Below are 23,983 nucleotides of genomic sequence, written 5' to 3'. Positions count from 1 at the left end.
CTTTCTAAGACCAAATCAAATTTCAAACGTTTTAAGAAAAGACTTTTTTTTTTTTAAGAAACAGAAATGGTATGTTTCTAAATGTTAATAAATTTTACATTTCACAGCACAATTTCATTCATATAATGAATTATGGCGTTCATTGCGGTACCCATGGGAGGGCAGGTGGAAGCCAATGCATCATCATCTTATTGGCTTCCACTTAATTACCCAAAATGCTATTTCCAAATCAATTAGCCAAATCACCTTTGGCCTTAATGCATCATTAGCCTCAATGCATCATTTTATTGTTGTTTTCTTTTTTCATTTTTTAAATCCCATAATTTGGTTTCAATATTTAAGATTTGACGAACTGTTTCCTTTTAAGAATTGAACATTTTGCAAATTTTAGGCTCATAAGCATTTTGGGGAGTCTGATTCATCCCTTATTGTTGACTTCCTTTGTTGGAAGTCCTCAAAACAAAGATGGGAAGTGCCCATTAGAAGGGCAAACAAAAAGAGAGGGAGAGAGAGAGAGAGAGAGAAATCTCAGGAAGCGTGCAAGAAAGAAGAGGCATTTTAGAACAAGAATTATCTCGCACGATTCGAAAATCAAAACCCATATTCCTAGTTTCTTTCACGCATCGAATAACCCCTTCACTCGTCATCCCCATTGAAATCCGAAACATTCTGCGACACAGATCCCACTCGTCCTCATCACCCTCGACAAGAAGAAGAAAGCAAGCACGCAGTGAATACCCAAAATCCTATGATACCCTCCCTGGTTTCTTAAATTGCATAGCCTGCTCGGTTTCCCGCATCCAATGCTACAATTTACAAAATATAGGAAATTGTATTGTGGGTATTGAAGCGGTTTTGAAGTCCAATTGTGGGTTCTTGAGAATTCGAAGCTTTTGTTTCTGTTAGGGGTTGGAATGCGAAGAACCCCAGGTGTGTTGTTCAGAATATTCGTTTTGGGGATCCCTGATTCTTTTCTGCGGCACTAATCCGTTAGGAATTGGTTCTTTTTCCATGATCTTGTGCCAATCAATTCGTGCGTTCTGTGATTTGAAGTGACAGTTCTGTCGCATTTAATTTTGATACATTTGTATCTTGGAGGTTATAAGTGGAGTATCTGAGTGTAACGCTGTAAAGTTTTCTGGGTAATTGAAATTCTTGATAGATTTCGAGTGAGAAGAGTTTTTTTCCTTTCTGTAATCCATGCCTTTTGCTTAGTTTTAACTTGTGTACTACTATGTCGGGGGGAACACCCGTAGCGGGTGGTTATATGAGGCAGAGGCATAGCCAGGGATATGCATCTAGTGGTGATGATATTGAGGATGATGCGTGTTCAAGGTTTCAAACCATGTCGTTTCAAACTCCAAAGAGTCGGACGTGGATTGAAGTTGTAGAGAATATCCTTTGGCTTGCTTCTGCTGCTTTCATTGTATACTATGGCGATAGGTACTCCAATATGATATATCTCTTGTGGCATGATGGCCGAATAAGAAGGTGAATACTTAGCCTTTAACACACTCCTTGATTGTTGTTTGATTATTCCACTCAACTATTTCAGTGATAACTTACTAATTAGTCATTTCATTATATCTATTGCTTACATTGCTTTATATATTGTTGGTTGTTTTGTTTACTTCTTAACTGTATCGTTGATTTGTGATTGCACAAACCCCTCTCCCCATGACTTGGTAGATGCCCTGGGCCAGGGTGGTTTTTCATCGTTGGATTTGGAACCTAAAATGAGATTTTTACACTATGAATTGAGATTTGTTAAATGGACACGAGGTAGATGCAGGCTACCTCAATGTTCCTCTTTAATGGAATCTAGCATTATTTAGGTATGAAGAAACCATATTTGGCATTAGGATAAGCTTGCATAGTGTTGATTCATATGTTCTCATTCCAAGGGCAGGCCAATTCTTGAATCTTTTATAGTTCTGGAGTGGTGTTAAGCAACACATTATATCTATGGATACTCTTTACTCTTTAGTGAGAATGCCTTTAGGCGCGTGCCTCAGAATTTAGAGTTGTGGTTTATATCATCTTGCTGATTCTGCACATGTTTCTTAATATTTTTAGAAAGAATTCTTTGATCTGTCTTTGGTGTAGTCGTCGCCGACGTTCTTAGAATGATACAGGTTCCTTTACAGATTTTGTATTAAGATGATAAGATCTTATATAGAACATCTTATGCAGATTGAATTTACTAGAGGTTTTCTATGCTCAGAGCAAAAAGAGAAAGGATACACATTAAGTAGTAATTATTCAAAATGGCACCACCTTCTTGTTGTACATCTGGATTTCTTTTTCTCTAGAAATTGAGTGATTGGTGAATATCGAGACAGCTTTAGTTTCTTAGTATTCATATGGTTAGACATGGTGAAGCCTTTTCCAAGTTTTGGTGTGGCCTTGCTTTTGACCAATACTGGTTGGTGATCACGCTATGCTGGAAGAAGTTTTTCATCGTCACTCCTTTTCAAAGGAGAGTTTTCATCGGCAAGTGGGATTCTGGATAGTTTTATGGAATATCTAACTAGAAAGAAATATGAGGGGTATTGGGAGTTCGGAGTTCGAGTTCTGATTGATTTGTTTGGGCTGTTGAGTCTTGATTATTTCTGTGTGATATTTCTTTATTTTTGGTTCACAATAGTTGGGGCTCTGTCTTGTAATGTTTGGTCTCTCCCATTTTGCTTGGCTCTATGTTGTTTGTTTGACCCATTTTGTAGTGTTTCATCATCATCGTCGTCGTTATTATTTTGATAAGAATGTTCCATTATTATTAATGGTGGTGGTTTTTTCATTAAAGAAAAGGTATTGATAGATTCACTTACATCACTTGAATTCTATTCTCTTGAGCAGACCTCCTTTATACTTCGGAATGGTTGGTATTGGTTTGAATGCTGTCATCTTCATATACACAAGTATGTCAGCCTGGAGTATTAGAAGGTTTGATGAAAAATGGGAACTAGCAAGCTTATCAGTTTTACCGATTGTAACACTTCTGGGGCTTATCTCCTTTTGCTTGTAAGATAACTCCCCAACATTTATGATATGCATTATTAACATTCATCGCTCTCATCTTCTCTGATATACGAACACTTGTTTTTTTCATTTGTAGGTTGTCATTTGCTCTTTGGCCAATATGGGGTTTCCTGACCATTCCCCTTCTGGTACTTAATCACATGCTATTGGTTTTAGCACCTACCAACTTTTAGGCTTACAATATGGCTTTGCAATGACTTCTACTACTCTTTGGTGTTGCTGCAGTTCACTATGTTCATGGCATTCATGGTTGTATTTCCCAATATAATGATCGGGAAATTCTGGCCTCAGAGTGGTGTACACCGTATAGATTGACTTTCACTCGTTCAAAGTGATGCATAGATTCAAAGATTGATTTTAAAAAACAGATGATTGGTTGGACTGGCTTGAGATGAAACAAGGTTCTTTGGATACCATGATTCTCCGGAACCCAACTGCCCTTGCTTCAGTCAACTCAAATTCCGACTTCGCTAGAATGACTCACGATTATGGTACAACGAGCGTTCCTTATTTTGGTATGACCACAACCAGACCACAATTCTCTTATATCGTTACATCTTCTGTTAACGAAGTCCATTTACTTTGTTACATTGTTTAGTTGCCTCATTTTTTCATTCGAAAGTAGTCATGTGGCGTGCCCTATTATTTGTGTACGTGATTCATTTCATTTTAGCATCTTCTTTGGTGATAAATTTGTTTGTGTTTGTAAGCTGACGTCACTTCACTGGTATCCTTGGCACAAGGAAAAGATAGAGAAACATGAAATGGTTGAGGAGTTTGGTAGGATTGTAAAGTTTTGGGAAATGCTGTTTCAGTGAAGTTGCTTTAATGAATGAACAACTGGGTATGTTTCTTGCTTAATTTTTTCTCTTTCTGCTATTGCTGAAGTTTGTTGGAGGCATTCGCTCGTTGTTACTTAGAACACTGAATTAAGATCTGCTTAGTCTATTTTACGAATTACTGGTAAAACTTAAGCCTGTCTTATCCCTTGATTTGCATCCATTACTTTTCTGATCTGTATGGGCCACCAAATTTGAGCAAATTGAGTGTACTAGAAAAGCTAAAGCAAACCCCACTTTCTTCCACTTTTCTTGATCCCTATAAGGCCTTAACCATGCGTTGTTCCCCTTGTTGGGAGCTTTTTATCTTTTACCATCATACACTCCAAAAGGGAAAAAGGCAAAGCAGCTTCACCTCCCATTTTCTTCATGGCCCTACTTTGAATTTCTACTCGTTTATTCGATAATCGAGTGTCGGGGGGGCTCCATTCCTTGTATTAAGCTCATACCCCACCTTCACCTCGAAGTTGCTCAATAAACTGATCACTTTTGTTGTTAACTTCTCCATCTGAGTCTTAAGATATCTTTGATATAATAGAATGAGTTTTCGTGCTGGAAATTTGGAGTTGCATGTGCATGTTTCAGACCATGTTTGCTGGAGAAATGACAATCAGCAAGAAGTTGAGAGTTTCAATCAACTATTTAGCTGATTTATTGTATGGTTTATTTTTTTGATGTAGGATTTTGACAAGGTTGCAGCTGACCTTATACGTTCCTTGATATTCGTTCTTTCTTTGTTTATACATTCGGTAAAAAGGAATCATGAATAAGTTGGATTGCTACCAGACAAATTGACTATTAAAAGTTCGTAGACTTTTTAAAATTCATTTGGTTATACACATTGTCTTGAGACCAACCAAGAAAAAAGGATGTTTTCTTTGCTTGATTTTATGATCTTCTAAAACTTTATCATGTTTTCAAGCCTTTTGAGTAAGCATGTTCATGGATTCCAAACTAAATCAAAGATGTGAATTGGAAGAATTGAGCAGCATGCAATGCAATCAAAAGATGTTTGAAAGAGTGTGAAACACATTGCTTGTTTTCAAGACTTTTGTGAGACAATCATCTTTCTTCCTTCTTTCCTCTCTCTCTAAAACATCGAAGATCAAGATGTGGACTTTCACCATCCACAAACCCTTCCCCTGAGCCTCTGATGTTGACCTTCAAACATCCCCTCTCCTTTTTATTCTTACGTTTAATCAAAATTTCATAATGACTCACCAAGAGATTAGTCGTTCGAATTTGCCCAACTCGTACAGTAATAAATTAAAGAAAAAGGATTTCGTGTAGTTTTGTTTTAATGTGAAATACTCTAACAAAAAGTACGCAGTGTTTTCATTACGAATATGAAAAATGTTACAAAGGTATTCGTGGATAAATATACACTAGACTTTTTTACAAAAATCAAGATATTATTATCCTATGGAATATGGAATATGACCGTTTAAAAAAAAGGAGGAAAAAAGAAGGGTTAGAAAGTAGAGAGAGTAAATAGGAGGAATGAATGAAAAGAGAATGTAGAGTTTCATTGGGTTTGTAATGAACTTATCATACAAATATAATGCAATCACACACTCCATTTTCAAAGAATCCACACCATTCATGGCCCTCTGCAATGAAGATTGGGAGTCCTGTCCCCCCAAATGACGAGAATGCCCTTTGTGGAGTAGGAATTGGAAAAAAAAGTGTTGATGTGTTGGTGGGTCAACTGGTAGAAAGTCTTCCCGTAATTTGAAAGCTGGGTTAGTATGTGGGGGCTATCAATTTTACTTCTTTTTTCATTTTTTGTGGAATTTTCAGTCTTTTTGGTTCTTTGGAGGAGTCTTCCTTTTGAGGCTTTGACCCTAAAATAAATTCTCATTTTCCATACTTTTGCCATCTTCCAAGGCTCTCCTCTCACCCATTTGTGGGTTTTGTTCTTCATTTCTGCAAAACAATCAGCCCTTTAAGTGTCATCATCAATCGAGGCCTATATTTCTTCATCCCCTTTAATGGTTTAGGTTTGCTTTTTCAGTCTCTCACTCCCTTCTTGAACGGACTCTTGTGCTTGGTTGGTTGTGCTGCTGAGGGGATGGGCCCTAAACTCCACTGAGGTTTAATGGCGACATGGGTCTCTTTCTCCTCCTTCACTGCTCTCTTTGCTCCCGTTTTCAGCTGTCTCGCATTTAATTTTTCCTCTGACTGTTTTTTTGAGCTAGATAACAATTGGGTTTTCTGATTTCTTGTCTTTAGACCTTGTTGGACGAGCTTTACACGAGCTTTTTCTGAGGGGATCTCTGATTTCTGAAATGGGTCTTTGAGATAATGCTCAAATCATGCTGCCTCTTTATCTTCGACTTTAATTTCCTGAGTTTCCGATGCCCTTTTTGTCTCCATTTTTTTTTCTCTCTTTTCTTTTTCGCCTTCGTAATTCCTAAGATGATTTGTAGAGGTGGAATGAGGAAGTGACAGGTCATCTCTAGAATTCAATGACTGATTCTATTTAAAGAAGATTTTTGTTTCCTGAAACCTGAATCGTGGACTTCCCAGAAGACGGAAGACTCGACCTGCTGTGATTAATTTGTATCAGCATGCCTTTCTTGTTCTTATATGGTTCTTGTAGTATTAGATAAATGTGAGGCTGACATTTCATCTGGTGCTGCAATTCCCTCAAGGAAAGAAATGGAAAGAATGATCCAACCTCCTCTGGTAAGTCCTTTATCTATCTCTCAATTGGCTGATATGTTCATGTACTATGATCTTATCAGCAGTGGAGTTCTGAGAATGTTGATTTGATTTCTTAAGATCCTTGTTTGATCATTGATTAGTGCAACTTGGAACTTGATTTTTATCATGTTTGCTTGTTGATCCCATATTCTGATGCAAAATATTGTCAAGTCAAGTGGTTGTTCCATAGAATTGATATGGATTCATATGGATTCTTGTAAGTCATCTTGGACACCATGCCATCTAATAAATAAGATCAGTTGACATGAAGACTAGAAGTAAGATGTTTAAGCAATATTAGGCATTATGCATAATATATATTTGGTGAAGCTGCAAATTGTTGAACCTACTCGTTGAGATGGATAGCAGAATGACTTACATTCACTGATTGACGGTTTCAGGTTGACACAACAGCTTGTTTATGTAGAGTAGATGCAGGCCTCAAGACAGTTGCTGGAGCTAAAAAGTTTGTCCCTGGTTCAAAGCTTTGTCTACAACCTAGCATCAAACCATCTATACACCCAACTAGGCCTAAACCGACTCGCAGTGACAGAAGCAGGAACCAATCTCCTCTGCTTCCTGGACTACCTGATGATCTTGCAATAGCTTGCCTTATTCGTGTCCCGAGGGTTGAACACCGTAAACTCCGATTAGTTTGTAAAAGGTGGTATCGTCTTTTGGCTGGCAACTTCTTTTACTCTCTCCGTAAGAGTCTAGGAGTTGCAGAAGAATGGATATACGTCGTTAAGAAAGACCGAGATAATAAGATCTCGTGGCATGCGTTTGACCCTATATACCAGCTTTGGCAGCCTCTTCCTCCTGTCCCTAGAGAATATTCTGAAGCTCTTGGGTTTGGCTGTGCTGTTCTTAGTGGTTGCCACCTCTATTTGTTTGGTGGAAAGGATCCAATAAAAGGAGCGATGAGACGAGTCATTTTTTACAGTGCCAGGACGAATAAATGGCACCGAGCCCCGGACATGCTTCGGAGACGATATGTCTTTGGCTCGTGTGTGATCAACAACTGTTTGTATGTTGCAGGTGGGGAAAATGAAGGTGGCCATCGGTCCTTGAGATCTGCTGAAGTCTATGACCCAAATAAGAATAGATGGACCTTCATCTCTGATATGAGCACTCCCATGGTACCCGTGATTGGAGTTGTTTACGAGGGTAAATGGTATTTGAAGGGGTATGGAGCTCAACGTCAGGTTCTAAGCGACGTCTACCAGCCTGAAACCGACACGTGGTGCCCTGTTTATGATGGAATGGTTCCGGGTTGGAGCAACCCAAGTGTCTCCTTAAATGGACATCTTTATGCTGTTGACTGCAGGGATGGCTGCAAACTTCGAGTCTACGATGAAGTATCCAACTCATGGAACAAGAGCATCGATAGTAAGCTGCATCTGGGGAATTCTCAAGCATTGGAGGCGGTTGCTCTCGTTCCACTCAACGGAAAATTGTGCATCTTTCGCAATAACATGAGCATTTCTCTTGTTGATGTTTTGAAGTATGAAGATGCCAGTGGGGATTCTGGTGAACATCTATGGGAGACCTTAGCCGGAAAAGGTCACCTCAAAACCTTGGTCACAAATCTCTGGTCGAGTCTTTCGGGTCGAAGTCGTCTGAAGAGCCATATCGTTCACTGCCAGGTGCTTCAAGCATGAATTTTTTTTGATAAGTTCTAGTTTTGCTTCTCCTCTATATATATCTTAAAATCATGCTTAGATGTCAAACATGAGGGAATCAAATCAATACTACTTCAAATAGTTTTGTTACATGGACAATTATATCCTCCCTGTCGTCTGTCGTGTTCTTGTTCTTTTTATTGGTGAGAAAGAAGGGAAACAAAATTGTCCATTCGCCATAAAATTATTTGAAGTAGTATTGAACTGTGATAGAACTGTGATAGAACTTGAAATATTTCTGCAACATACTGTAAGGTGATTCAGATGAATGAGCCTCTCTTGATAATATAGGTACATAACAAACATGATCATGTGTATTTGAGATGTCCAATTTCTCTGGAGACTCTGATAGACTGTTGTTACATAAATTTTGTATGATACACAATCATTGAGTTTCTTACACTATTCGGTCACACCGTGAAGCTGATCTTCTTATTATTTGTTGTTTCTTTCTATTCAACACAATAGCGATGGACTAATAATTAGAACCTTGGCTGTCGAGTGACACAATCGCACGTTTAAAGGCAGCGGACTAGCGATTGTGCGGCACTCACTTTCCAACGACAAGTGAGCTAAGCCAATTTGTACTTGCGTCGCCTACGGCTAAGCGACGTATGATCAAGCCTCTAGCCTCGGTTTTAAAAGAAGGTTTTAGGAAAACGAGGGTAGAGAGAGATTTTAGAAAGAGAGATTTTTGAAAGAGACGTTATATAGCAAGCAAGAGAGAGATAACAACGGCTTAGCATATATAACCTTGGGTAGGGAGAAGTTGACAACTAGTCATATCCCCCTATAGTACATTTTGAGGCATTTCATGTCTGGCAGGCCTAGACATGATATTTTTGAGGCGTCATAGACCTAGAACTACAAAAGTAAAAACACTAGAATGAAAAGGCATGACAAGGGTTTGGCTTGCCATAGGCATGCGGCCATGGGCAACACGCCCTGGACGAGCATGACCGTGACACCGAGCTACATGTTCAAATTGATTTGTCTTTGTTATAGGTAGAAATGATACCTAAACTCTGTTTTGAATTTTGCGCAAGCATGTAGATTGGAGGTTGGAGGCCACCAGTTGACGAGTACATATTCTCGCCTATTTGTACTTGTAAATATTTTAAGAGTTTTTTAATTATCAAATATTTGTCCATGAAATTAGTCAAAATGGATATAAACTAATTTTTTAAACATTTATAGTGGTATGTTTTAATATTATTTTGAAAAATAAAAAAAATAATATAATGCTTCCCACCAATCATATTAAAAAAAAAGAACATAGTGGCACTCCAATAACATTTTTGAATATTTATTTAAAATATTTATAATTAATTTTATAGCGGGAGAATAACCATTTGAATATAATTTAATTAGTTAAATATTAATAAATTTAGTATTAAAGCGGGTTGAAAATGCACTACACAGAGTCTATAATCATGCCCATTTTTTTTTTTTTTTGAATTTTGTATTAATAAAAATTTAAATTTTATCTTTACAATTAAAAAAAAATCAATTTTTTTAATTGATTGAAAAAGTTGAAGAAAAATCTATTTTAAAACTTCAAATTTGATAAAATTGATTTAAAATTTAAATTTAGTGGAATATTTATTCAATTTTTAAGATACTAGACTTAATTTTAGAAGTATAATACCTTAAAAAAAAACAAAATTATTTAAAAATAATAAAATATAAATTAAAAAATAAGAAATTATATATTTAGTAATTTAATAATATTGAGAGGTGTTACATTAAATAGAGAATCATTGGTTATAAAATTGGTTAATTATTTGAGAATTGTGGCGGCCTCAACACAAATACCTGATTTTTAGATAATTTCAACCCTTTTCTTCACTTGCTCAACTCCTTTCTCAATAGCGTGAGTTTTAGGGTTAGGGTTTTAGCATGAGCTCAATGGAAGAGATAACAGAGGGTGTTAACTCCATCGCCTTGACGGCTGATTCGCAGAAGAAGAATCGAATTCAAGTCTCCAACACCAAGAAGCCACTCTTCTTCTATGTTAATCTCGCCAAGGTTTGTTTCTTTTTTACTCTCTTCTTCCATTTCGCTTACTCTCTTCGCGTTGTTATTTGGTTTAGATTTTCAACTTTATCCCGGTTTTGGGTTTTATCTGTTCGTTTATCTGGTTTTGATAACCCTCTGATTACCATTTTTCAATTTGTGTAGAGGTATATGCAGCAGTACAATGAGGTCGAGCTTTCTGCGCTTGGAATGGGTAGGTTATCTACACTGTTTTCGGGCTTAACATTTAGGGTTTGAGTTTAATTTCTCCTTCTGGTGTTTGGATGTAATTTAGTACTGTATTTGTTATGCTAGTTACTTTGGACGGTTTGAGTTACTTCGGACGGTTGAGCAATAGAGTTAGAGATATTTTGTTAATGAGTACATTTCATTTGTTAACCTTTCATACCAAGATATTCATGTTCTTGTGTGATGTGATATTTGACAAATGAAACATCTTTTCAAATGTTCTCTTGTGGGAAGCTAACTTGTCATTGTTTTTTTTTTCTTTTTCTTTTTGCAACTAGTCTATAAATTTTCTGCTTGCATATCAATGCAGTCAATTGATCCTTCTGCTATGGTGTTTTGGGTTATTAATATGTTAAAACTTCTATGGATGCTTTTGCAGCCATTGCAACTGTTGTGACTGTTGCGGAAATTCTGAAAAACAATGGACTGGCTCTAGAAAAGAGTAAATATCCTCTTCCTTCATTTTTTTATAATATGTAGTCGGGGTTTTCTCCTAACACTCACCAAAATTTTCTTATATTCTATAGAGATCATGACTTCTACCGTTGATATCAAGGATGATTCTCGGGGGAGACCAGTTCAGAAGGCTAAGGTAATACCTCATATTGCCTTCTTGTTTTGGTTTCTTCATAATGGATGAAAATTTGGAAGTTTTCTCTCTTGTCTCCATTTTTGGAATATAAAATTATATTCTCATGTCAATTTTAATCCAACTTATCACGTTAATTAATTCTCTTAGTTGGACCCTAGAAATTAGTGCAGGTAATGGTATTTGTTCACTGAACATGCAACTGAATAACTGTGACTGTGCAATTCTCTGTGTTTTCATTTATTAGATGTGTCTTAACACTTGTCATGACTGATTTTTGCCTTCCAGATTGAGATTGTGCTGGGGAAAACTGAAAACTTTGATGAACTGATGGCTGCTGCTGCGGAGGAAAGGGAAAACGGAGATGGTGAAGAGCAGAGTTGAAAAGATTTTTTTTTTTTCTTTTTTTTCCCTGTTCTTCTTATCCTCCTTGTGGATGAGTCTGGTTATTTCCTTATATCTGGTCTCTCTGCTTTTAATTAACGTTAGCAACAAGTGGTTTATTTACTGATGTAGGCTTTAGTTGGTGAACCATTTATTTGCCCTTTTTTAGATACTATGGGATATCTTCGTTTAAGAGCGTGGAAACCTAATCTGAGTTACCTTTCAAAATCAAGTTTATATTATTATTTTGATGCATCAATTTTGGTAAACATGCATTCAATAGGTGACCTGCTTCAGTAATTCAAACTGCATTGAAGTCTATTCTCTGTTTATGTATTACGATTTATGATTGAACCTTGCCCTCCATGATCTGACGATCACTATGGTGGACATCTGCTTGAGTTCATATCACGGATTGACTAGACATGTAAGGTCTCAAAAGACTGCTTTTGAGAAATATAGTTTGTGATAGCATAGTATTCTCTGTAGCTATTACAACTTGGGTTAACTTGATGCATTCAGGTCTATAGCAGGCGCCTCTCCTGCGATTAGTTTTATAGAACTTTTCTGATGGAAGGTGTGTTGGTTTATTGTTGATAACAATTTGAAACTATAGTGTTAACGCTTGTCAGGAAGTGAAGCCTCTCCTGCGATAGTGATTACTCTTGTTTTCAAGATCAAAAAACTAGTTCAAACTAGTAGAGTTTAGAATGCGTACATGTCTTACCACTTGTCAGGAAGTGAAGCCTGGAAGACGATTATTCGGTCAAATATACTTGCAACTTTTCATTTCATACATGCTTAACTGGGTCAAGAGACGTATTAGAAATTTGTCTTTAAAGGTCCATCCAGATAAAGAACAATGCTCTTGGTGTTGAAGAAGCGTTCAAGGCTATATCAAAGGCACTTCAGTGTCTAGGTAACGAGAAGAACACAAAAAGGTATGATCTTGTTGGGGTCAGAGAATCAAGTCTTGTTTGAGTGTGGATTGCTGATTAAGCCTTTGTTTTTGGCACAAAATGAACCCATTTGGGTCAGAGTAGACCTTGAAAGTTTGATAACTTGGAATGATATCTTTACCAACCAAACCTCTCTGGGAATGGTACATGGATTTCCAAGTGAGAACTCCATTACTACCTCCAATACAAAGCTTCTCATCATCCCTTTCCATCATTTTCAAAAAAGGGCTCATATAATTTCTACTCTCTAATAAATTAGGGATGGAAGTTTTTGAAATTTATGTGTTTTGGAAATATATATTTTCACCATTCTTAATTTAAGTTAAAAGTTTTAATTTTTACTGAAAATAGTTGTCGTACTTTTTGTTAAAATTAACAATGAATGAAATTGGAATCAAACAAATAAAAACAGCCAATACTTTTTTAAGTATATATTAAATTTGATGAAATTACAAGTTTTATGATAAAAATCACTTGATGTAAAATTTGATTGATTTTCTCCCCTCAATTTAAATACTGGAAACATTTTTAAAGAAAAAAAAGAAAAAGGAAGGCAAGAAAATTTTTAATTTGCGAAATGATGTGATGGAGTTATTCTATACTCTTCAGCTGAAATTGTCCTATAAAGCCACTTAACCTCGCATCCAAACGCGACCTTCGACTTGAATACTGGTCTCGATTTCCCCAATTTTTCTCATTCGATCAGGAATTGCAGTCCCTAGATTTCTCTTTTTTTTTTTCTTCCAACCGGAGCCGTCGATGCGTTTACATTGATGACATATTACAGTTCTTGAATTATTGAATCGTCTTGTTCGCACCGTCTGTAAGTTCAAATTCTCAAAATAGATTCTTGTTGTGATTGGATTTTAATATCTCGATCAAATGTGTAATTAGTTTTCTGCCATATTAGCTTTGCGGCAATCGCAATACGAAATTGTTAGAATCGATTCTTTCTATTAGTTCCCGGTGATGAATGTAATTTCTTTTCCCCCTTTTCTTGAAGGGAATTGCGGATACGTTTTACTTTTCGATATTTCGGATGGACGGGAACAAAGACGATGCTTTGAAATGTTTGAAAATCGGGAAAGAAGCTTTGGAAGCCGGGAATCGGACTCGTGCCCTAAAATTTGTGAATAAAGCTCGCCGTCTTGATCCGACGCTCTCCGTTGACGATCTGTTATCGGAGATTCAGAACGTTTCCAGTGACGATTTGGGTGCTGATACTGGTGAATCTGGAAATAGGTCGTCTGATACGTCTTCATCCAAGCCCTCGAATCAGCCTTCGATTCGCCGTAGAGTTGCGGCATCCGGGTCTTCTGAATCTTCCACATCGGTAACTTACACAGAGGAGCAGATAGAGGTTGTGAGGACTATCAAGAAGAAGAAGGATTACTACGAGGTTTTGGGATTGGAGAAGAGTTGCACTACTGAGGATGTTCGAAAGGCATACAGAAAGCTGTCTTTAAAGGTTCACCCAGATAAAAACAATGCTCCTGGATCTGAAGAAGCGTTTAAGGCTGTATCAAAGGCGTTTCAATGTCTAAGTAACGAGGAGAGTCGGAAAAAGTATAATGTTGTTGGGTCTGATGAGCCAGTTTACGAGAGACGAACTACAAGACATGATGCTAATGGATTTAATGGGTTTTATGATCCTGATATTGACGCAGAGGAGATATTTAGAAACTTCTTCTTCGGTGGAATGGCGCCTACAACTACACATTTTCGTACTTTCAATTTTGGCCCTGGAATGGGACATGGAACAGCTAATCAGGGCTCAGGTGGTGGCCTTCGGACTCTGATTCAATTGCTCCCTGTGCTGTTAATATTGCTTTTGAACTTCTTGCCATCCTCAGAACCTATCTATTCTCTTTCCCTTTCCTATCCCTATGAATTCCAGTTTACCACTCAGAAGGGCGTCAATTATTATGTGAAATCAACTAATTTTGAAGAAAAGTTTCCACCTGATAGTCTGGACCGAATGGAGCTCGAGCGGCACATTGAGAGGGATTATGTTAGCATTCTTGCTCAGAATTGTCGTGCTGAGATGCAGCGTCGGCAGTGGGGATATATAAGGGAAACTCCGTATTGTGATATGTTACAGAAGTTTCAGACAGCTGCTTCATGAATGAACGAAAAGGTTCATTTCATCCCTCTTTTTATCTTTTTATCAGTCATAGATGTATAATCAAGATTGCTCGAGAATGTTACCAAGTTGTTATTATCTAATCGATTAAGCTTTCCTTCCGTGGTACCTCTCCATTTGTTTGGAATTTGAAAGCCATTGAGCTTTTTTACTCCAATGAGATGTGCAATATGCATTGTGAGACTATTCATTTCTTATGCTAATCCTTGACCTTATAAGCGATATTATATGTGGCTGGATAATATCTTTTCAATGATTCAATTGGAGACTACATGGAAACAAAAGCTTTCTATATACCATGGTGGCCATCTGGTGAGTGAGTTGATTTAATCGTTCGGTTTTAATGTTTTTTACTCGTATGTTGTGGCCTTTTCGTTTATTGGAGCTGAAACAAAGCTGAATGACTGAGCTAAAAAAAAGGCATAAACAAGATATGTACAGAAATACTTTTGATCGTAATCATCAATGAATTTGATGCATTTGAAGGGAATTTTGTTTCTTATGGCCTTTTTAAGTCTTATTTACACATTTGTTGTAGAGTTGTTCTGCAGGGAATTTGTCTTTCATGTTAATCATGAGATTCCTTTGTTGAGTTTGGATTTGAGACATATGTTTGTTCTTGTTGGATCGGTATGGCAACCCTAGAGGGGGGGTGAATAGGGTTTTAACGATAAAAGTGTTTAAACTTGATTAATTTTTCTAATGATAAAACTTTTTACAAATAAGTAGAAGATGATAATTACTAAAACAAAATAATTCAAGTCAAAACAATAATCAAGTAGAACATGCAATAAACATAATAATAATCTTGAAATTAAATAGGAAAGAGTTAGAGAAAATGACACCGTAGTTTTATAGTGGTTCGGTCAAACTCGACCTACTCCACTCCCCAAGCGCCTCTTGGGAATTTGAATAAAGAACTTTTCCGACTCTTTCCACGGATCAGAGCCAAACCGGTACACCGCTCTTTTTACGAGTTCAAGAGCAAACTCAATCCTTTCAACGACGCAGGATCAAACCGATACAAGTATTTGAGTTTGATAATAACACACCACAACTCTCTCAAAGAGTAGATTTACAATTTGGGATACTGACAACTATTTCCTCACAATATAATAATAATCCCTCTCAAGAATAAGATGAAAAGAAATAAACTTGTAAGCTTGGAGAGAGCAATAAACAATGGAGACTTTGAACAAATGAGGATTGAAGAATGTATGTAAGTTGTGTATTTTAAAAATGTGGGGAAGATGAGTTTATATAGAGGAGAAAAGTGGCAAAATGTAGGATTGAATATTGACCATTGGATTGTGTTAGGAATAATGGAAGGTGGAGATTAAAAGTAATTAAGTAAGAAAATTTTCTAAATTCATTTATTTCAAAATTTTAATATAATAGTAATATAATATAATAATAATAAAAAGTTATGTGAGTAACGGTAAAATGTAATTCAAAATTTATTATAAATATAATAATATAATAATAATAAAAATGATGTGAGTAACTACCAAAATTTTAAAATATAATAATATAATAATATAATATAGTAATAATAAAATTCGATGTGAGTAACGGTTATATTCAAATTTATATTTGTAAAAATAATTTTATTTAGAAATGTAATAATAAGAAAAACTCCACCATGTGTTACTCTTCCAATATTATAAATGTCATACTTTGATATATTTTGATTTGTCCATCATTTTGATTTTGTTGCCACATCATCACGTCGGGTATGTTGTCTCGACTCTAATTTCTTCGTTTTAGCTCTGATTTGAGTAATTGAAAAGTTGTTGTAATCGTTATTCCCGACCTTATACTGTGGACAGTTCAAAAAACTGAAAATAGTTAATAATTAAAAGTAGGTTTGTTATCATCAAAACATCAATAATTAATTCATTGAAATTAATTAATGTGAGATCAAGGGCCAATAAGCCAACAATCTCCCCCTTTTTGATGATGACAAATCATTTAAAGAAAAATTCATAAAAACCAATAATACAACATCCATGTAATAATATCACTACATACTAATATATTATCATAAATTTCACTCAAGAGCATATTCTCCCTTATATTAATGCCTCAAGAAATTATGAAACACCAAGTAAATGATTCATAAATTATAAAATAACAAATTTAGAACATATTTTTCTTAATTTTCTCCCTCTTTGTAATCATCAAAATGAACAATTGAAAGAGAATGCATTTAATAATGACATAATGACTCCCCCTAAAAACATGCATTCAAAAATTATAAAATTCAAGATATATCACAACGAATAATACCAAGCTCAAGCCTATTTTTGCAAAAAATTTCTTCATTCAATGGCTTGGTGAAAATATCGGCCAGTTGATTATTAGAGTTTACAAAATCAAGAATAATATGTCCATTTTGCACATGCTCTCTAATAAAATGATGTCTAATGTCAATATGTTTAGTTCTAGAATGATGAATAGGATTTTTAGTTAAATTAATAGCACTTGTATTATCACAAAATATAGGCACACTATGAAACTTTAATCCAAAATCACAAAGAGTTTGTTTCATCCAAAGAATTTGAGCACAGCAACTAGCAACCGCAATATATTCCGCTTCGGTAGTAGATAAGGCAACCGAATTTTGCTTTTTACTAAACCAAGAAACTAAGGAACTACCAAGAAATTGACAAGTTCCACTAGTACTTTTACGATCAAGTAAGCTTCCGGCAAAATCCGCATCAGAATATCCTACCAATTTAAATTCAACATTTCTAGGATACCACAATCCTAGATCAATAGTTCCAAGCAAATATTTAAATATTCTCTTAACGGCATGTAAATGAGATTCCTTAGGACAAGATTGAAATCTAGCACAAAGACATACACTAAACATAATATCGGGTCTACTAGCGGTCAAGTAAAGTAAAGATCCAATCATACCTCGATAAGCTTTAATATCCACACTTTTACCTTTTTCATCCTTGTCAAGCTTAGTGGATGTGCTCATGGGAGTTCTTGCAATCTTACCTCCATTGAACTTGAATCTTTTGAGCAAATCTTTAGTGTATTTCTCTTGATTGATGAAGATACCATTCTTGAGTTGTTTGATTTGAAGTCCAAGAAAGAAACTGAGTTCTCCCATCATACTCATCTCAAACTCACTATGTATACATTTAGAAAATTCTTCACATAAAGAAGGATTAGTAGAACCAAATATGATATCATCCACATATATTTGCACTAATAGCATATCGTTTTCTTTAATCTTAATAAAGAGTGTAGTGTCGAGTTTGCCCATTTTAAAATCATTCCCAATAAGAAAATTACTAAGTCTATCATACCAAGCTCTTGGAGCTTGTTTTAAGCCATAAAGAGCCTTTTTCAACTTATAGACATGATGAGGAAATTCTACATTTTCAAATCCGGGAGGTTGTTCTACATAAACTTCCTCCATAATATAACCATTCAAAAATGCACTTTTCACATCCATTTGATATAATACAAAATTTTTGTAAGAAGCAAAAGCAAGTAACATTCTAATAGCTTCTAATCTAGCAACGGGTGCAAAAGTTTCTTCATAATCTATGCCTTCCTCTTGACAATAACCTTCAGCTACAAGCCTAGCTTTATTTCTAATGATATTCCCATTTTCATCCATTTTATTTCTAAAAACCCATTTGGTTCCAATAATAGAAGTATTAGATGGCCTATGGACTAATTCCCAAACTTTGTTCCTTTCAAATTGATTTAGCTCTTCTTGCATGGCTAAAATCCAAAACTCATCATTTTCGGCATCCTTAAGACTTTTTGGTTCAATTTGAGAAACAAAAGCAAGATTATTAAATAAATTAATAGAAGAGCGAGTTTTCACACCTTGTTCGAGATCACCAAGAATCAAGTCCTTGGGATGAGACAAGGCATACCTCCATTCTTTTGGCATTGATGAAGAACCTTCTTCCTTTAAGCTCATCTCTTCTTTACTCGTAACAATTTCTTTGCCGTTGTCACTAACGAGTAAATCTCCAAAATTTCTTTCTAAATCATCACTACAAATAGACTCATTAGAAATATTATTGCAAGATTCATCAAATACCACATGCATAGATTCTTCAATAACTAAAGTTCTCTTATTGAAAATTCTATAAGCTTTACTAGTAGATGAATAGCCAAGAAAAATACCAATATCCGTTTTTGAATCAAACTTTCCAAGCTTTTCTTTGTTGTTCAAAATAAAACATTTACAACCAAAAACTTTGAAATACCCAACATTTGGAATTTTGTTATGCCAGAGTTCATAAGGAGTTTTATTTAATGAAGGTCTAATTAAAACTCTATTTAAAATATAACAAGCGGTATTAACGGCTTCCGCCCAAAAATATTTAGGTAAATCATACTCATTTAACATTGATCTAGCAAATTCTTGTAAAGTACGATTTTTCCTTTCAACCACACCGTTTTGTTGAGGAGTCCTTGGAGAGGAGAAGTCATGAGAAAAACCATTATCTTCACAAAATTTTTCAAAGGCAACACTGTTAAATTCTCCCCCATGGTCACTCCTAATTTTAGTAATTAAAAACCCTTTTTCATTTTGAACTCTTTTTACAAAACTAGCAAATCTTTTCAAAACATCATTCTTATGTTTTATCATCAAAACCCAAGTAAATCTTGAAAAATCATCCACTATCACAAAAGCATAATAATTTCCTCCATAACTAGCTATTTTAGAAGGGCCAAATAAGTCTATATGGAGTAGTTGAAGAGGTCTAGTAGTAGAAATCATATTTTTAGATTTGAAAGAAGACTTAGTTTGCTTACCCATTTGACAAGCGTCACAAATTTTATCTTTTTCAAATTTAAGTTGAGGGAGACCTCTCACTAATGAATTTTTTGAAATATTTGAAATCAAGTACATACTAGCATGTCCTAGTCTTCTATGCCATAGCCAAGAGTTATCAAGCAAAACCGAAAGACATTTATCATTTGTAGGACAATCATTCAAATCAATAGTATACACATTATCGTCTCTATTTCCTACAAACAAAACTTTTCTATCACTAGCATTTTCAATTATGCAATTATTCTTATCAAATACAACTCTAAAACCTTTATCACATAATTGACTAATGCTAAGTAAGTCATGCTTTAAACCATCAACTAACAATACATTTTTAATGAGAGTACAAGAGTCATTACCTATAGTACCCTTACCAATTATTTTACCCTTCTTGTTATCACCAAAGGTTACTAAGCCACCATCCTTCTTGGAAAGATTGACAAACTTGGATGGATTACCCGTCATGTGTCTTGAGCAACCACTATCCAAGTACCACTTATTTTTCTTGGAGGCTTTCAAACAAACCTAAAAACAAAGATATTCAAAATTGACCTTTTGGTACCCATACTTGTTTGGGTCCTAGAAAGTTAGTATTCACAAATTTAGGAATCCATTTCATATTTGCATTCATATTAAAGACATTGTATTTAGATAAGTAACAAGAATAATCTTTATGTCCAAACTTACCACACGAGAAACAAACGACATTATGCAAGAATTTATTTCTTGGACTAAATTTGTGTATTCTATTTTTATTCGAAAAATTATTTTCTAAAACATTGTTAAACTTTGTATTTTGAGAAACTTTTCTTCCTAAATGAATATTTTGAGAATTTTTCAATTTAAAGCACTTAGGTCTAATATGACCTTCAACACCACAATAATGACATATAGGCACAAATCTAGATTTATCATACTTAGATACAAATTTACATGTGTTAGATTTAGGCAAGATAGGGGATGCTTTAACAAAGATTGTTTTAGAACTTGAAGGTGTAGAACATTCATCAATATAGCCTAATCCTCTTTTATCACCATATGACTTACCTCCTTCAAGTATTTTATCTAATTTTTGAGCACCTATTGTTAACATTTTAATAGATTCCTTAGCCCTACCAAGTTCTTGCAAATTATTTGATTCATTCTCTTTGAGCAATTTAATTAATTTATCTTTTTCACCACAATCATGCTCAAGAGTCTTGACTTTATCAATTAATGCATTTTTCTCATCACAATCAAATACATGCTTTTCACAAGGTACATCAATTTTAACAATATTATGATCCTTCTCCTTCAAGCAAGAAATTTCATTTAGCAAAGACTTATTTTCAATAATTGAAGTCTTATATTTCTTTTTAAGCACAACATACTTTGAACTAAGTTTTTCTAAATCAATTGTCATCTCATCAACAAGTTTAAATAATTCATGATAAGAAAGAGATTCAAGAGTTACCTCATCTTCTTGTTCATCTTCTTGTTCATCCTCTTTGTCACTATGAGCCATGAAGCAAAAATTTGCAACTTCTTCATCACTTCCACTTGCACTTTCATCACTATCATCCCAAGTAGCCTTCATTGCTTTCTTCTTGGATTTCTTAGATGATTTGAGGAGAGGACAATCCGTTCTTATATGACCCGGCTTTTTACATTCATAACATATTACCTCATCGTTTTTGCTCTTTTCACCTTTTGACTCTTTTTGATTTGTGAAATGTTTTTTTAATTGTTTCTTCCTTTTAATAAAATTTTTATACTTACGTGTGAAGTAGGCGACATCATCTTCATCAAGGACGTCCTCATCTTCAGAGTCAACTTTGATGGATTTTAGGGCTATACTTTTCTTCTTTTTGGATTCTTCTTCCATGTGCCCGTTCATGGTAATCTCATGTGTCATGAGAGAACCAATGAGTTCATCCAAAGGAAGCTTTGTGAGATCCTTTGCTTCTTGAATCGCCGTCACTTTTGCCTCCCAACTTTTAGGCAGAGACCTAAGAATTTTTCTTACATTTTCGGAGGTAGAATATACTTTTCCAAGATTTTTCAAAGCATTTAAAATATTAGTAAATCTAGTAAACATATCACCAATAGGTTCATTTTCCTCCATTTTAAATAGTTCATAATTATGAACTAACATGCTAATTTTTGTTTCTTTAACTTGATTGGTTCCCTCATGAGTTACTTCAAGAGTTTTCCAAATTTCATATGCCGAAGAACACATACATACTCTATTAAATTCATCATTACTTAAGGCACAATACAGACAATTGATAGCACTAGCATTCAAAGAACATTTTTTCATATCATGCTCATCAAATTCATTTTCTAATTTAGGCACCTCAATATTATTAACAATTTTTATTGGAATGTAAGGACCATTACTAACATTTAACCACAATTGATAATCAACGGATTGCAAATAAATTTTCATCCTAGCTTTCCAACATGTATAATTTGTTCCATCAAAATAAGGTGGCCTAGAAGTTGATTGTCCTTCACTAAAACCATTTTTAGCACGTAGGTTTGCCATAAGCTCGAACAATAAAGTTTAGATAAAAAATCTATAGGAGCAACCTGCTCTGATACCAATTGTTGGATCGGTATGGCAACCCTAGAGGGGGGGTGAATAGGGTTTTAACGATAAAAGTGTTTAAACTTGATTAATTTTTCTAATGATAAAACTTTTTACAAATAAGTAGAAGATGATAATTACTAAAACAAAATAATTCAAGTCAAAACAATAATCAAGTAGAACATGCAATAAACATAATAATAATCTTGAAATTAAATAGGAAAGAGTTAGAGAAAATGACACCGTAGTTTTATAGTGGTTCGGTCAAACTCGACCTACTCCACTCCCCAAGCGCCTCTTGGGAATTTGAATAAAGAACTTTTCCGACTCTTTCCACGGATCAGAGCCAAACCGGTACACCGCTCTTTTTACGAGTTCAAGAGCAAACTCAATCCTTTCAACGACGCAGGATCAAACCGATACAAGTATTTGAGTTTGATAATAACACACCACAACTCTCTCAAAGAGTAGATTTACAATTTGGGATACTGACAACTATTTCCTCACAATATAATAATAATCCCTCTCAAGAATAAGATGAAAAGAAATAAACTTGTAAGCTTGGAGAGAGCAATAAACAATGGAGACTTTGAACAAATGAGGATTGAAGAATGTATGTAAGTTGTGTATTTTAAAAATGTGGGGAAGATGAGTTTATATAGAGGAGAAAAGTGGCAAAATGTAGGATTGAATATTGACCATTGGATTGTGTTAGGAATAATGGAAGGTGGAGATTAAAAGTAATTAAGTAAGAAAATTTTCTAAATTCATTTATTTCAAAATTTTAATATAATAGTAATATAATATAATAATAATAAAAAGTTATGTGAGTAACGGTAAAATGTAATTCAAAATTTATTATAAATATAATAATATAATAATAATAAAAATGATGTGAGTAACTACCAAAATTTTAAAATATAATAATATAATAATATAATATAGTAATAATAAAATTCGATGTGAGTAACGGTTATATTCAAATTTATATTTGTAAAAATAATTTTATTTAGAAATGTAATAATAAGAAAAACTCCACCATGTGTTACTCTTCCAATATTATAAATGTCATACTTTGATATATTTTGATTTGTCCATCATTTTGATTTTGTTGCCACATCATCACGTCGGGTATGTTGTCTCGACTCTAATTTCTTCGTTTTAGCTCTGATTTGAGTAATTGAAAAGTTGTTGTAATCGTTATTCCCGACCTTATACTGTGGACAGTTCAAAAAACTGAAAATAGTTAATAATTAAAAGTAGGTTTGTTATCATCAAAACATCAATAATTAATTCATTGAAATTAATTAATGTGAGATCAAGGGCCAATAAGCCAACAGTTCTCTTGTTTCTCTCTTGTGCAGATAGGTTCTATTGTTAAGTTAGAGCTGCAAGGCAAGGTTGGTTCATCTGCCATTAACTCAACTTATTTGTATTTCAAATGTTTTGCTTCTGCTTCTGAAGATCACCATACAACGACAGTGTCTGGTAGGTTGCACAGGTTAGATGGTTGTGTTGATATTATATCTGGGACTGGCAACTTAGGTAGTATAAATTAAGACTAATGTGTGGTGTTGACATAATACATTTCTGTCTCAAACTGTTGAAGCTATATGACATATGGACCTATGTTGATACATTTTTCATAATATTTTTTGTGGTTCACATGAATTATTAAACGGATTGAAGCCCAGTCCTTTATGTCAATGGCTAAACATCGTTCTAATCATCTATATTATTGCATCACAAAGTTGTTGCATTTATGTCTGTGGTCGTGTACTTCCACCCCATTTCTCACGCATACCAACAAGTTCATTAAAATTCTCTCCCACAACCCACGGAAATGGAGATGATATTCTCGACAGAGAACAATAGATGTTTTAATTGCTGAACTCACTAAACTACAGTCTAATTTCGTTTTTAATTATGAGTGTATCATTTTACAAACAAATATGAATGTGCTTTCTATCATATATGAGTGTATCATTTTAC

The 23,983-nt window shown here is 34.8% G+C and overlaps 4 protein-coding genes across 5 annotated transcripts; all 4 read left to right on the top strand.

The window, feature by feature from the left end:
* Window positions 1-205: 205 nt before the first annotated feature.
* On the top strand, window positions 206-3,900 carry LOC111498322. Its single transcript, XM_023149487.1, has 4 exons — window positions 206-1,491; window positions 2,857-3,021; window positions 3,116-3,167; window positions 3,265-3,900. Exons 1-4 carry the CDS (start codon window positions 1,235-1,237, stop codon window positions 3,352-3,354), a joined length of 564 nt encoding a protein of 187 aa, XP_023005255.1. The 5' UTR covers window positions 206-1,234; the 3' UTR covers window positions 3,355-3,900.
* A 1,782-nt stretch (window positions 3,901-5,682) lies between these two features.
* On the top strand, window positions 5,683-8,668 carry LOC111500012 (F-box/kelch-repeat protein At1g55270-like). Its single transcript, XM_023151788.1, has 2 exons — window positions 5,683-6,566; window positions 6,986-8,668. The coding sequence occupies exons 1-2, from the start codon at window positions 6,468-6,470 to the stop codon at window positions 8,243-8,245; spliced, it is 1,359 nt and encodes a 452-aa protein (XP_023007556.1). The 5' UTR covers window positions 5,683-6,467; the 3' UTR covers window positions 8,246-8,668.
* Window positions 8,669-10,052: 1,384 nt separating this feature from the next.
* LOC111470691 (uncharacterized protein At2g34160-like) lies at window positions 10,053-11,746 on the top strand. Its single transcript, XM_023116276.1, has 5 exons — window positions 10,053-10,294; window positions 10,448-10,496; window positions 10,911-10,973; window positions 11,059-11,123; window positions 11,409-11,746. Exons 1-5 carry the CDS (start codon window positions 10,166-10,168, stop codon window positions 11,502-11,504), a joined length of 402 nt encoding a protein of 133 aa, XP_022972044.1. The 5' UTR covers window positions 10,053-10,165; the 3' UTR covers window positions 11,505-11,746.
* Window positions 11,747-13,071: 1,325 nt separating this feature from the next.
* On the top strand, window positions 13,072-23,698 carry LOC111498997 (chaperone protein dnaJ 49-like). Of its 2 annotated transcripts, none has more exons than XR_002720891.1 (3): window positions 13,072-13,286; window positions 13,467-14,918; window positions 23,356-23,663. XR_002720891.1 is itself a non-coding variant. In XM_023150428.1 (3 exons), exon 2 carries the CDS (start codon window positions 13,503-13,505, stop codon window positions 14,586-14,588), a length of 1,086 nt encoding a protein of 361 aa, XP_023006196.1. In that variant the 5' UTR covers window positions 13,072-13,286; window positions 13,467-13,502; the 3' UTR covers window positions 14,589-14,600; window positions 23,356-23,698. The 2 variants fall into 2 exon arrangements, 1 of the variants encoding a protein (XP_023006196.1); XM_023150428.1 differs by having other exon boundaries at window positions 13,467-14,600; window positions 23,356-23,698.
* Window positions 23,699-23,983: the final 285 nt, after the last annotated feature.

This window comes from Cucurbita maxima, unplaced genomic scaffold, assembly GCF_002738345.1.
Source record: "Cucurbita maxima cultivar Rimu unplaced genomic scaffold, Cmax_1.0 Cma_Scf00002, whole genome shotgun sequence".
NCBI classification, from domain to species: domain Eukaryota; kingdom Viridiplantae; phylum Streptophyta; class Magnoliopsida; order Cucurbitales; family Cucurbitaceae; genus Cucurbita; species Cucurbita maxima.
Note: the sequence above shows the minus strand (reverse complement) of the source record. Positions and strands in the feature narration are given on the sequence as shown.

Coding starts and splice junctions, on each gene's coding strand:
- LOC111500012 (XM_023151788.1), top strand. CDS start 6,468: ATGGTTCTTGTAGTATTAGATAAATGTGAGGCTGACATTTCATCTGGT. Junction 6,567..6,985: donor GAATGATCCAACCTCCTCTG/GTAAGTCCTTTA, acceptor TGACGGTTTCAG/GTTGACACAACAGCTTGTTT.
- LOC111498322 (XM_023149487.1), top strand. CDS start 1,235: ATGTCGGGGGGAACACCCGTAGCGGGTGGTTATATGAGGCAGAGGCAT. Junction 1,492..2,856: donor CATGATGGCCGAATAAGAAG/GTGAATACTTAG, acceptor TCTCTTGAGCAG/ACCTCCTTTATACTTCGGAA. Junction 3,168..3,264: donor TCCTGACCATTCCCCTTCTG/GTACTTAATCAC, acceptor GTGTTGCTGCAG/TTCACTATGTTCATGGCATT.
- LOC111470691 (XM_023116276.1), top strand. CDS start 10,166: ATGAGCTCAATGGAAGAGATAACAGAGGGTGTTAACTCCATCGCCTTG. Junction 10,295..10,447: donor TCTATGTTAATCTCGCCAAG/GTTTGTTTCTTT, acceptor CAATTTGTGTAG/AGGTATATGCAGCAGTACAA. Junction 10,974..11,058: donor TGGACTGGCTCTAGAAAAGA/GTAAATATCCTC, acceptor TATATTCTATAG/AGATCATGACTTCTACCGTT.
- LOC111498997 (XM_023150428.1), top strand. CDS start 13,503: ATGGACGGGAACAAAGACGATGCTTTGAAATGTTTGAAAATCGGGAAA.